Source organism: Atheta coriaria, unplaced genomic scaffold (assembly GCF_025399875.1).
Source record: "Atheta coriaria isolate IRGN ID8LTWV9N9 unplaced genomic scaffold, Caltech_Dcor_3.1 hic_scaffold_7_pilon, whole genome shotgun sequence".
In the NCBI taxonomy this organism is placed as follows: Eukaryota; Metazoa; Arthropoda; class Insecta; order Coleoptera; family Staphylinidae; genus Dalotia; species Dalotia coriaria.
The window spans coordinates 2566730-2580727 of NW_027045449.1; the positions used below are offsets into that span (position 1 = coordinate 2566730).

The 13998-nt window shown below is 34.8% G+C and overlaps 2 protein-coding genes and 1 long non-coding RNA gene across 6 annotated transcripts; 2 read left to right on the forward strand and 1 right to left on the reverse strand.

The window, feature by feature from the left end:
- Positions 1-507: 507 nt before the first annotated feature.
- LOC135796334 (uncharacterized) lies at positions 508-3848 on the forward strand. 2 transcript variants are annotated; one of them, XR_010549310.1, is made up of 2 exons: positions 508-546; positions 3557-3848. It is a non-coding gene; the product is annotated as an uncharacterized lncRNA (long non-coding RNA). The 2 variants fall into 2 exon arrangements; XR_010549311.1 differs by lacking the exon at positions 508-546 and adding an exon at positions 1768-3470.
- A 6934-nt stretch (positions 3849-10782) lies between these two features.
- Positions 10783-13025, forward strand: LOC135796620 (endophilin-B2-like). 3 transcript variants are annotated; one of them, XR_010549367.1, is made up of 8 exons: positions 10783-10910; positions 10990-11160; positions 11221-11654; positions 11707-11770; positions 11832-11867; positions 11922-12112; positions 12272-12544; positions 12681-13025. XR_010549367.1 is itself a non-coding variant. In XM_065308719.1 (7 exons), the coding sequence occupies exons 2-7, from the start codon at positions 11095-11097 to the stop codon at positions 12682-12684; spliced, it is 795 nt and encodes a 264-aa protein (XP_065164791.1). In that variant the 5' UTR covers positions 10783-10910; positions 10990-11094; the 3' UTR covers positions 12685-13025. The 3 variants fall into 3 exon arrangements, 2 of the variants coding, with proteins under 2 accessions (XP_065164791.1, XP_065164790.1); XM_065308719.1 differs by lacking the exon at positions 12272-12544; XM_065308718.1 differs by lacking the exon at positions 12681-13025 and having other exon boundaries at positions 12272-12669.
- On the reverse strand, positions 13009-13989 carry LOC135796621 (U6 snRNA-associated Sm-like protein LSm4). The gene is made up of 5 exons (XM_065308720.1): positions 13848-13989; positions 13751-13792; positions 13592-13690; positions 13346-13535; positions 13009-13234 (listed from the first exon to the last, which is right to left on the reverse strand). The coding sequence occupies exons 1-5, from the start codon at positions 13848-13850 to the stop codon at positions 13125-13127; spliced, it is 444 nt and encodes a 147-aa protein (XP_065164792.1). The 5' UTR covers positions 13851-13989; the 3' UTR covers positions 13009-13124.
- Positions 13990-13998: the final 9 nt, after the last annotated feature.

Sequence of the window (13998 nt, forward strand, 5' to 3'; positions counted from 1 at the left end):
ATGCATGTTTTAACTAAAAATATTCCTGCGAGTGAATCGACGTGCTCAGTTGTGATGCCGGCACGTAGCTCTTACTTCATGCGGCAGATAAGAAGATAAGAATATACAGTCGAGTATTCGTGTTTCTCGTTGCAAATTCGGTATATCGCGTTATATTTAATTGAATTTAGTGTTAATTGCTGTATTTGGTCATTCGGTTAATATTTATCGCGTATGTAATCTTCAGAATTCAATATTTTGTGTGTTTATTACATTTTCGCGTGGATTTCTGGTCGGTTGTCGTCGGATGCCGGCCGGTAGGCTTTGTGTGTGATTATAAATAATATTTTGGACTTGTGTGAACCATTTTTGACTTCTGCACAATTCGTTGGCTCCATGTGTGACCTGGTACGAATACTAATTTAAATAATTATGGAGAACAAGACAAAATTTATGGTAAACTTTGGGTTCCGCCGGAACTCATTGTCCGAAATTGTGTAACTAATGCTTTGTTTCTTCTTTATTTTAGTATCTACTCCCATTTGATTTGCGATGTTCGATACACTGGTAAGTAATATTTTTCATCATTCATAGTATCTGTTTTCTTGATTTCTTGCAATTAGAAAATTGGTATCTTTTGCGGAAATATTTGCTTCAATAAATGCTTAAATAAAACTCAAATCATAAATCATAATTTCATGAATTAAATTTTAGTTCACTAGCGTTAACTAAAAATCATAAAATAGAATTGTATTCGTTTTGAATCATATCAGAGTTTGTGTATAAACCACTTTCTTATCGCATTCGACGTGCGAGATGCTACGCGTAAGATTCTTGTCGTACACAAGGTCGCGTGCCATCGACGCGCCGTCGGCTTTGCGCATCTATTGCAATTCGCACACAAGGTCACTTGCCATCGACGCGCCGGCTTTGCGCATCTATTGCTTTTACCTGCCGGGCTTATGCAGCAGGCACAGAGTCTTATCGTGAACTGCCGCATTCTTGCGTGCGCAGTTTCGGCATGCTCTATTGACGGATTGCAGCTAGTTTCGTGCCGGTCTTTGGTGTGCCCAGACGTATATCGCGCAACGCGTTTCGTTTTATCAGACATCTATTTTCAAATGGTTATCATTATATTCGGTCATCAATCGACTTAGTCGTAATATGCATCTGCAGTGTTTTCTTAATAAGTAATTTTGCGATTAAGGTGCATAAATGTTTTTTTTTTCGCTTACTTTTGATGTTTATATTTCAAATTTCAATGTTAAGTTTTAACATTGGTAAGTTTATAATTAAGTTATATCAGTCGGTTAAATGTTTTATGGCCTTTCACCTGCGTGTTGCAATAGCAGGCGAATTAGGGAGGAGGGCGTGTATATTTCACTTACCTTTAATATGGAAAACGGATCATATTGCGGGAAAGCTTTGGGTGTTCTTTGTGTTCAATATTTTTATCGGATTCTGATAGGCAGGGGTTTTGTTGATTGAGTTAAGTCTCATTCGGTGTACTGTAGCAGGGTGGCGATAGAAGTGACTCGTGTTTAAGGCACCGTATGAAGCTAGCGGTAGAAGTGACTCAATTCCGGGCACCGTATAAGGCTAGCGGTAGAAGTGACTCGATTCAGGGCACCGTACAAGGGTAGAAGTGAGTCGTATTTATAAAATATAAAGGGTTTCAGGTCCTTTTAACCCACGAAATTTTATTATTATATATTTTTACCTGATAGAGAATTTTCCAAAATTTCATAATCTTCAATCCGTTTGTCGCTAGCGCTATTAATTTAAAAGATATTCGTTACCAAAAATATTTAAAACAACATGACACGGCATCTTATTACATCGCAAAGTCGATAAATTCTTTTCTTATGCCGAGAAATATTGAAAGTAAAAGTAGATTTCATGTACAGTAGAATCTTGATAACTCGAATGTCAAGGGAAACCAAAAAAAATTCGAGATAGCAAGTTTTCGACTTAACAAGAATTTCGAGATATGAAGAGGTAACTCATCAAATTTCGACATAAAAAGGCAGAATTTCATAGAACATTTATTTATTTTATGAACTTCGACTTACTGAGGTAGGAATTTGCAGTTCGAGGTACTGAGTATTAAAATGTACGAGTAATGCCTCACAGGGAAATAACTTATTGTTCGAGTTACTGAGTCTAAAAAATTCGAGTTACTGCGTCGTTCGGGGTTCGGCGGAAGGGAATAGCATATCTTTTCGATTTACTGAGGATTACGACTTAACAAGGTTCGAGTTATCAAGATTCTACTGTATGTCGGTTATTTCAACATTGTGAAATTTTAGTTTTGTCTTCTCAACTACGTGTTTATCAGTATGTTTGTGTATAAACAACTTTTTTGTTCGTCTGACGCGTGATATCGCTACATACCTGCCTTTATAGAATACGCTCTATATGTGTCTATCCGACTCTTATATAGCTTAGGTTTAGTGCCATTAATTCTAATTATTTATAAATGACGATTGAGTGATTAACTGTTTTTCACACTCACACATTCACACACGCATGCACGTAATGAAGAGCGGCTCGCTTGTGATATTATTAGACAATAATAAGATGGGTCGTTTGGTTTCGTTTGTAATATATTTAAAAGTTTCCGCGCTGTGACTGCGAACGTAATTGATATCATGCACGTTAGTCAATTGCGCTCGTTGCGAATGGCGTCGGGATCGAACACTTTATACACGCAGATGAAATGAACGGATGAAAACATTTTTTTACAACCGCACAATACTTGATTTCGATAGGAATGTGACAATCACTCAATCATGCATTTGGTTTTTCTTGCGGCAGAAAAATGTATGTATGTAAACGAAACAACTTAGCACTACCTGATATATTTATTGTTTATCGTACCCAAAAATTAAATGAATCATTTATTAAATACTGGTTTGTTTCGTGTATGACTTTTGTTGTTTTCAATTTCATTGCAATATCAATCTTGTTTCTTATGTGAGAAATGTTTTGAATATTTTTAAGTTGATCAATATTTTCAAAGGTTAGATGGCGCTACGATGTACGGTTTTGCATTAAATATTGCTTGTTGGTGGTAGTGAGTGCACACCGTGTCCGTGTGGATCACGCGATTTCGCGCAAGAGATAAGTTTGTTTACCTGCAGGTATCGAATCTTTATTTCGTGGAAACAAAACACACCGTTGCTAGGTATTATATTAGCATCGTAAATAAGCAAATATTCTTCAATTCTTTCATGAATATCACTAACAGTTTTATATTAATTCTTGCGGCCAGTTTCGTGCCGGTCTCTGGTTGATCCAGGTGTATTTTGCGGGACTCGTATCGTTTATCCGGGATTTCTACTTTAAAATTCGTATTATATTCGATTATTAATCGACTATTTAATTTTAATTTGACATTAGTAACTTTAGTACAGTTATTAATTATTTGCGCGTAAGTATATCGTGGCCATGTTGATTTATTCATCATTTGGATGACCCATCATGCTGGCGTAAGTGATTTTTAACTAAACAGCACAGATTGTTTTTTTCCGCTGTGTGAATATAATATTATTTATGTTTTTATTTTTATTTACAGTATTTGCCTTGCCTTGGAGTCTGATGAGTTCTGCATTGGTGAGTTTATAATCTATATATATAAAATTTGCGTGTCACAGTGTTTGTTTCCATACTCCTCCGAAACGGCTTTACCGATTCTTACCAAATTTTATATGCGTATTCAGTAGGTCTGAGAATCGGCTAACATCTATTTTTCATACCCCTAAGTGATAAGGGTTGTTCACCCTTAACTTTTTTTTAAATTTTTGGACAAATTCTTTTGTTTTTATTTTTTTTATAATGTGCAATAAAAAAATACATACAACCCTAAATTTTTAGTTTTTTATCACCTACCCCTATTTCTTTATAGCCATTTTAGTAATTTAATCATTTTTCATCCCGCTCAAAGAAAATTTTTATATGCGTATTCAGTAGGTCTGAGAATCGGTAACTTCAAATCTCTAAGTGATAAGGGTTGTTCACCCTTAATTTTTTTTAAATTTTGGTCGAAATTTTTTGTTTTTATTTTTTTAATGTGGGATTAAAATATACATACAACCCTAAATTTTTGGTTTCTTATCACCAACCCCTATTTTTTATAATAAATAAATTACTTTTTGTCTACACTAAAATTTATCTAGAAACTTGAAATAATTTATATGGCAAAACAACGTTTGCCCGGTTAACTAGTTCAATTATATATTTCGTTTTATTTTCTGCGTAGGTCATTACTTTGCATTCACGTGTTTTTTTGTCGCGGTCTATCGCGTTATGCAAAGCCTTCTACTAAAGCGTTAGCATTACTGAATTTAATTTTTTTTTTGTTATTGGCGGTAACGTTTTACAAACTTGGGCGCGGGGTCCAAATATGCAGGATTAAATTCTCTATTTGATTGTATTTAATTGTTGCAAGAAAAGCACTCATACGATAGATTTATGGTTTAATATTGGAAACCAACTTGTAAAACGCAGCTTTAAATTTGAACATCACCTCTCATATAGGTTAATTTTATTGCATTTGTGTACAAAACAGTTTTAGTTTACGAGATATTCGCGATTGAATAAAATGGGCAAAAATTGCAAAATGTCACTTTTTAGCACTTTTAATCGCGTTTTTCGACCTTTTACTGTAGGAAATATAATTATTTTATATTTTTATCCGATAGAGAATCTTCCAATCTTTCATAATCAACAATTCGTTGGTAGCTATCTCTTTTAGTTTAAGAGATATGAATTTTTGAAAATCGTCGAAAAAAAGTATCAAGCACCCCCCCTTGGCAATTTTTTTCTTAAGACTTAAAATTTCATCTCTCAGATTTCCCTTTTAACTATCCTATCTGATAGAGATTGGTCCGTGGAATAAGACGCTGCGATCAGATCTTATTTATCTCTTTTCGTTTACGAGATATTCGCGATTGAATAAAATGGGCAAAAATTGCAAAATGTCACTTTTTAGCACTTTTAATCGCGTTTTTCGACCTTTTACTGTAGGAAATATAATTATTTTATATTTTTATCCGATAGAGAATCTTCCAATCTTTCATAATCAACAATTCGTTGGTAGCTATCTCTTTTACTTTAAGAGATATGAATTTTTGAAAATCGTCGAAAAAAAGTATCAAGCACCCCCCCTTGGCAATTTTTTCTTAAGACTTAAAATTTCATCTCTCAGATTTCCCTTTTAACTATCCTATCTGATAGAGATTGGTCCGTAGATTAAGACGCTGCGATCAGATCTTATTTATCTCTTTTCGTTTACGAGATATTCGCGATTGAATAAAATGGGCAAAAATTGCAAAATGTCACTTTTTAGCACTTTTAATCGCGTTTTTCGACCTTTTACTGTAGGAAATATAATTATTTTATATTTTTATCCGATAGAGAATCTTCCAATCATTCATAATCAACAATTCGTTGGTAGCTATCTCTTTTACTTTAAGAGATATGAATTTTTGAAAATCGTCGAGAAAAAGTATCAAGCACCCCCCCTTGGCAATTTTTTTCTTAAGACTTAAAATTTCATCTCTCAGATTTCCCTTTTAACTATCCTATCTGATAGAGATTGGTCCGTGGATTAAGACGCTGCGATCAGATCTTATTTATCTCTTTTCGTTTACGAGATATTCGCGATTGAATAAAATGGGCAAAAATTGCAAAATGTCACTTTTTAGCACTTTTAATCGCGTTTTTCGACCTTTTACTGTAGGAAATATAATTATTTTATATTTTTATCCGATAGAGAATCTTCCAATCTTTCATAATCAACAATTCGTTGGTAGCTATCTCTTTTACTTTAAGAGATATGAATTTTTGAAAATCGTCGAAAAAAAGTATCAAGCACCCCCCCCTTGGCAATTTTTTTCTTAAGATTGAAAATTTCATCTCTCATATTTCCCTTTTAACTATCCTATCTGATAGAGATTGGTCCGTAGATTAAGACGCTGCGATCAGATCTTATTTATATCTTTTCGTTTACGAGATATTCGCGATTGAATAAAATGGACAAAAATTGATAAATGTCACTTTTTAGCACTTTTAGTGTCTCAATATGTTCAGCATAATTTTCCCACATGCAGAATTTAATTCTTTATTTCCCTGTATCGAAATTTATTTCGAGAAAATTCCGTAACGCGAGTTATAATGATAGTTGTGTGTATACGCACTTGTACTCGTTGCGCTAGAAATTGTAGTTTTTTTATTATAACCCGCGAACGCGGTTTTAAACTTAGTTCGGAATAATTTTTTCAGATGCGGAATTTAATTCTTTATTGCCCTGTATCGAAATTTATTTCGAGAAAATTCCGTAACGCGAGTTATAATGATAATTGTGTGTATACGCGCTTGTATTCGAACTCGTTGCGCTAGGAATTGTAGTTTTTTTTTATTATAACTCGCGAACGCGGTCTTAAACTTAGTTCAGAATAATTTTCCCAGATGCGGAATTTAATTCTTTATTTTCCTGTATTAAAATTTATTGCGAGAAAATTCCGTAACGCGAGTTATATTTAGAGTTGTGTGTTTACGCACTAGTACTCGTAGCGCTTGGGATTGTAGTTTTTTTTTCAATTTATAACACGCGAACGCGGAGTCACAATAAGTTCGGAATAATTTTTCCAGGTGCAGAATTTAATTCCGTATCTCCCTGTATTGAAATTTATTGCAAAACAATTCCGATACGCGAGTTATATTGGAAGTTGTGTGTTTGCGCTGTAGTACTCGGTATGTAGTGGAGTCTCATTCGGTGTACTGTAGCAGGGTGGCGATAGAAGTGATTCGTGTTTAGGGCACCGTACGAAGGTAGCGATAGAAGTGACTCGTGTTCATGGCACCGTACGAGGGTAGCGGTAGAAGTGACTCGTGTTCATGGTACCGTACGCGGTAGAAGTGACTCTTGTTTAGGGCACCGTACGAAGGTAGCGGTAGAAGTGAGTCGTGTTCAGGGCACCGTACGAAGGTTGCGGTAGAAGTGAGTCGTATTCATAAAATATAAATTATTTTTGTACGTTTTAGCGCAAGAAATTTAATTATTTTATTCTTTTATTTGATTGAGAATTTTCCAAAATTTCATAATATTTAATACGTTGGTCGCTAACGTTTTTAGTTTAAATAATATTCCTTACCAAAAATACTCAAAAAAACATGACGCAGCACCCCCCTTTGCCCATTTAAGTGAATATTTAAATTAGGCCCGATATTGTGAATGTGCTATTTCATTATTGTAAATTATAGTTTAGTAATCTCAACTACGTGTTTATCAGTACGTTTGTGTATAAACAACTTTTTTTGTTCGAGTGACGCGTGTTATTGCTGCGTACCTGCCTTGTACCTGGCTACGCGCGGCGCACACGGCAGTCGTTTCACCGCGTGGTCCGCGATCGTGTCTCTCTGGTCGCCATGCGTTTTAAGATTTTAATTGGATTAATCGTTGTGTATTCTTTCGGCCGTCAGCTAAATGTTCGAGACGGACATATGTGCCGGTTTTGTTTAATAATTTATGGCGGTTAGAGTCTTCTTAAGTGAGAAATAACTGTATGTTAATCCCTGCGCGAGTTTTCAGTTGATAGAATATATTTCAGGATAGAAAATCTCCTCATCAATGCACAGGTAGGTGGATAAATAAAATGTATCGCGGAAACTTAAGGGGATTTAACTTAAATTAGTTATTCTATCCGAGGGATATTAATTTTGTAGATTACAAACCCGTGGTGGAATGTTTATACGAATTCTTCTTAGTCGCGTTACCAAAATAACATGCTTGATTTAATTATTACAAGCACGGTTTTTAAAATTATCTGAGGATTATTAAAATGACAATATTCGTGTTGTCGACCGCGCTCACTTTGCCGTCGGCCGTCGGTTCGGTCATGTTTTCAATGATCACGAAACATTTTAATCGAATTGCATCATTAAATGAATAATTTATTGTTGAAATAAAATCTGAACGGTGAATAGTTTTTAGTTTTCGCAGCCTTAGTATATCTGAATATTTACAAAGAAAGAGTTAATTTTATCGTCTTTAACCACTGTGTTGTTACGCGCCGTCGCTTGCCGGGTGTTGATTTAGATGTTTTCCGCCGGATATTCCATCAATTTATGATGATGCTTTACTCGTCGCTTACCTTATACAGTTTATGCTACCATCAATTAATAAATATATATTCATAATGTATTAAAATGTAAGTGTTTTATTTTTGTAGCAACTTTTTGCTCAATTTTCCGATGATTTTCGGGTAAAATCTCTGATTTTATATTAAAATATTGTTGTTAATTTGTAAATTTCCCTCTTCGTATTATAAATATTGCTTCCCTTTGTAGTTTCTAAAATTTTCTTTTTGCAACACCCTGTATACCTATTAGTTTTCCTAACAGCACATAGGAAATCAGCTTTAGTTGTAAGTTTCGAGTGTTCTTTGTTTTGAACTTGGATTTTTGTTCTGGTACACCCTGTATATTAGTTTTCTTTTGTGTCCGTGAAAATTTGACTTCATATGGTGTTTTTAGGGTTCTTCTCACTGCCCTTTGAATTTTCTTTTTGTGACACCCTGTATATTAGTTTCCCTGAGTCTCGGGTGAAAAACGAATGATATTTGTGGTGTTGAGAGTTTTTTGTTTACACTTTAAATTTTCCTTTTGTAACACCCTGTATATTTGTTTTCCATTTTCAGTCACCTAGAAAATTGGCTATTTACTAATTTCATTATCCTAGTAGAACTTTATCAAGTAGTACTTGCTGATATGTGCGCGGCTAAGCAGGTCGTAAGTCCTGTTTCAATATGGCAACATGTATTTTGTTGACTTGTAAAATCTAAACTTGTATTCTATTGTTAATAAAGAAATAGTAAGATACATTGACTTCTTTGATTTGTGTATTCGTCTTCTATCATTTCAGGAACAGGTCTCTAAGAGAGTTCCCTCTCTCAGGGGATGATCCCCTCTATAAAAATTGTTAAGGTAACCTGTATGATTTGTGTACTCCTTCCTTCATTTCAGGTACAGGTCAGAATTTGTAAGAATGTTTTTAAGTGTCACCTCTCTTGAGACGACTTAAAACTTAGAAATATTTGTACAAGTTCTTATAAGGATTGTCCTTATTAGGAGTTCTCCCTCTCTGGGGGTGATCCCCCACCATAAAAATTGTTAATATGCCTGATAATTTCGGGGATGAAGCGCAGAGACATCGTAGCTGTAGGATGGGCCGGGAGCAATGGACGAACCGAAGCAGTGGGCCGTAGACTGTCTTATAACGACACGTGCCAAAAAATTTAAAAATTCCGTCACCCCTATTCTCTCTTTCTTCTATCTTCTCCTCTTCTCTACACTGTTCTCTTCTTTCGGTCTCTACTCTTCTCTTCTCTGCTACTCCTTGTTCTTCTTCTATTTCTCTGTTCCCGCTCCTCCACTTGCTTTCATATTTCTCATATTGCCTTCACTTGTATTTCAATTTCTCTTATATTTCGTTACAATTCTTATATGCAACCCAAATTGCACCTGATATTTTTATATTTGAGAAAAATGCCTTCTATACCTGAGATTCGATCCGTGTCTGCTAGCATGCCAGCAGGTGCACGTCTCCACTCGACCACCGAGTGTTTTTAACATTAATATTTGATTCTTCTATTTATGTTTCTTATCATGTTTTTAAAAACAACAACACAATTTAAGCAACAGTTAGCTGTCTCATACCCGCTGCTCACACATAAGACTTATATGTCATATTATTTAAAACTGAAAACGACAAAGAGGATATCACAAAGAAATATGAATGAGATTATAATTTTACATTGTGTTTTATTGACAATATTTAACATTACCTATGTACATTTTTTAAATAGTAAACATCGACGTTATCAAATCCCGCAGCAGACTTGCTTTAAAATACGCGCAGCTCCAACAATTTTGATATTGCAAGTTCCATAGCTAGGGCACTCACAAACTTCGTCCCTGGACACCAGCGTTGCCTACTTGCACGAATTAACTATAAATACAACATATTCTTAACGAAAAGATAACCGATTGCCAACGTACACACGCGCACCCAGGTAAACCGATAATAAATCCGCGATTGATAAATACTAAACGCGTGCCATCACACTTGTAAAACCCCAGTCACGCCCGATTCTAGTATATGCCGTAGATTTTTTAACAAATATAAGCCAATTGATTTACTTATGATTTGAAGAAACCGGACTAGTCGCGATTAACACGCGCGATTTACCCAACGGTAGGAATGGAACTGTATGCGCGTCGTACTGCACACATCCAACAGCTACAACACGAGGTCACTATCAGTATTGCGTGATACGTTCGCTGAACGCGACAAAAACATTGTTTACATACAAGCATCGCGCGTAAGCTAAACTGTGAACACATTTTTAGAATATGACCAAAATTGATTTAATTGGAGATCGATTTATGAGGACTCCTCAATACTTGATGGTATTTAAATGCAGTCCAAAGAATTATCCAACTCTTCTTCAATAATCTGAAAAAAAAAACACAATTAAAATCGTGCTAGGGAAATGCGAGATACAAATAGTTTTCCACCGCAACTGTTCGCAATAATTCGTAGAATGTAACTTTTTTTGTTCATATGAAAATGATAAAACATCTTAATAAAATTATTATAAAATAATATAATAATTGATAATATTGTAAACGCCTTATAATCTTTACTTTCCAAGCAGATACTTTTAAAAGAAAGTCCTGTGAAAAAAACAGTATCACCTGCGCCATCCATTGTTTTATTCACGCAGTGATAAGCTTTCAGCGTGCCAATAAGATGGCAGCCACAACGCAAAGCGGAAATCCAATAATTGTCCAGTTGCGTGCGGTTCAATGCGACTAATGCGCCAACAACAACTAATCCTCCAGGACCAACGTTTTCACAGTTCAGTGTTAGTTGAAAAAAATAATAAATAATTAATTTTATAATTCTAAAAGGTTATTATTGATTTTTGTCGGGGACTACCCTAGGTGGCAGAACCGCGCGTTTGTGCTGTAACATCCGGCCCAGTGCGTACCGCCTCGAAATACATCGATTATCACTAAGGAAAGGACGAAACAAGATATTGCAAAACAATGGAGAACTTCAATTTGAAGAATATCGTTAAAGATGCTGGGGCTGCAATCAGTCGAGCTGTACAGGCAAGAATTTCATATAATAAACTATAAATATATTTAAATTATTAATTATGCGATGTTTAGTTTGCCGAAGAGAAAATTGGTCATGCCGAACGCACAGAACTTGATGGCCAATTTGAGAATCTGTGGGATCGTGCAGATGCTACCAAACAATGGACGGAAAAACTTGTGAAGAACACCGAGGCGGTGTTAATGCCTAATCCTGGTAATAGAATTGAAGATTTTGTTTATGAAAAGATAGAGAAGAAGAAACCTGCTCGGCTTACCAACATGGAATACCTGGGTTTGGATATGATTGAAGCAGGAAATGTTTTTGGGCCAGGGACAGGCTATGGCGGAGCGTTGATTAAAGTTGGTCTTTGTCAGCAAAGACTCGGGCAGACCGAAAGGGAATTTATTGGGTCAGCTGGAATAGGGTACACACAACCCCTGAGGAAATTTTTGGATAATGAAATGAAGAATATTATCAAAGAGAAAGGTGTTTTAGAAGGAAAAAGGTAAATATTTAGTAGGAAATTGTCCAAATTGGTAATTTTTTGTTATTTTCAGGCTTGATTTGGACGCTTGCAAAAATCGTGTGAGGAAAGCTCGTAGCATGTTGGGACAACCAACTGTAAGTTAAAAATGACATTTAAAACTATATACTAATCATTTAACATCATTAAATGTTGTAGAAAGATGGCGTCTCTCCTGAAATCACTTTAGATCAGGTAAATATTATTAAAACAGTAAAACTTACCCAAATATTTAAACTTTTTCTTTAGGCTGAAAAAGATTTAAGAATCGCGCAATCCGAGTTTGATCGCCAGGTGGAAATTACTCGTTTATTACTGGAAGGCATCAGTAATTCGCATAACACGCATATGCGTTTGCTCTACGAATTCGTCGAAACACAATCGCGTTATTTCGCAGAATGCAGTAAAACTATGACGGAGCTACAGGAAGAACTCGCAAGGTAAACTTGTCGATCAATTAATGAACATTAAAACAAATACTAACAACAATTTAACTGTTAATAAATTGTTAGATGTTTATTTGTTTTGATGTGTGTTACTTTTCGACTTCTCAGTGTCGTTGTTGTGCTCGGTGTTGTATTTCTGGCAAACTCTTTCAGTTCGGCCAAGCCCGGCCCAATTCTGCGAATCAATAGCGAAGATCTCGAACCCGCCGTACCAAACACAAACTCGTACATGTCGAATTCGATTGCGTCCGCGGTCGAAGACATAAATCTCTCGTCAATTTAATGATCCTAGCTGTGTGATTATATCGATGTTCTGATGGCGGATTACGGCCTTAACACAAACTCATTCTTCAGCGCTACTAATTGTTACTTTGCTACCTTGCAGTCTATACATATGCTTTATCGTTCTTTCAAATATCTTCTCTAGTAAGTATCGCTACAATTTAATGTGTTTTCGAAAGCGATGTTAATGTAAATTAATCAGTTGCATGTTTTCTTAATTATATAAACGTAAATCAACGAATATTAATAAAAATATCACACTAATTGTAGCAATTTTCAGGTAAATATGTAAAACGTTGTGCTAATTTGCTAAGTTTGCCGGAAAACGAAATCAAATCAAATGGGTCTTCCTGCAAATTGTACAGCTTAACGAAATTTCAATGGACCTATCTCTAAGCTAAACGTATTTATCAACAATTGCACATGTTATAAATAATGCACATTAAAAAAAGTGATGTTCACAACCTAGTCAATGTTTATGCACTCCTAGTCAATAATTACTGTCAACAAATTTGAAAATAGAGTGAAAATCCTATAAATATTTTCGGTGGTAGTTATGAAACTAAAATAATGTATTATGTAAAAAAGAAAATATTGTTGCACATCAATAAAGTTGATTACTGTATTTCATTAGCAATTATTTTAAATTGGAATTAAATTAAATACGAAATTTGCAGAAATTAAATTAATATAAATTGTAAATTGAAAAATTGTTATATGGTAATTATTTAGGTTTGTTCTTGTTGAACAATTGTGGTTTGGCCATACCTGAGCGGCCGGCACCACCACCACCTCCAGGTCCACCTTGTTTGCCCCCTCTACCATTGAAATTACCTACAAAAATACATTTAAAACACATTATAAGAATGGAAAAATTAAATTTTGCTTGATTTGAACCTAGAAAAGTAATAAAACATATTAAATTTCTTGTAATCATTAATTTACCTCTGGTAGAAGGTCTGTTTCTTTGATTTTGCATGCCTCCTCTTCCTCCACCACCCTTATTGTCCCTAGTACGATTTTTCATGGTTGCTTCTTCTTTGACCATGTCAATTACTTCATCAGGAATCCTAAGATACTTAATAGTACTGCCTCTAATGTAACATTCAGGCATTCTCCAGAATTTGTCACCATCCTAGACATTTTTCAATTTATTATTCTTATTAGAATCACAAGTTAACTATGACTTACTCTTGATGTGCAGATAACTTCACGGAGAATAATATTCATCCAATTATCACAACTAACCAAATGCCCATTGTAGGTTTCTCCATTTTTCAATTCAACCAACTGTAAAGTTAAAAAATAATTTTAAAGAATTGTTTTATTCTTTGAGGTTAAAAGGTTTACCATTGGATGATTTTGAGCAGTCCTTAACAACGATAAAGGTAACTGGAAAATAATTTGAATTAGTAAGTTTTTAATTATTAATTGTATAAATTATTACCATTTTCGTGTGGATTTAATTATTATTAACCCTTTAAATCTTAACGTTTTCCAACGGAGCGAAATCTCTGTACACCGAGCCTGTTTTTAGGTTTAGTTCTACGCTTAACCGCATAATTTGAAGATAAAAATCTGTAATGTTGGTTGCCTAA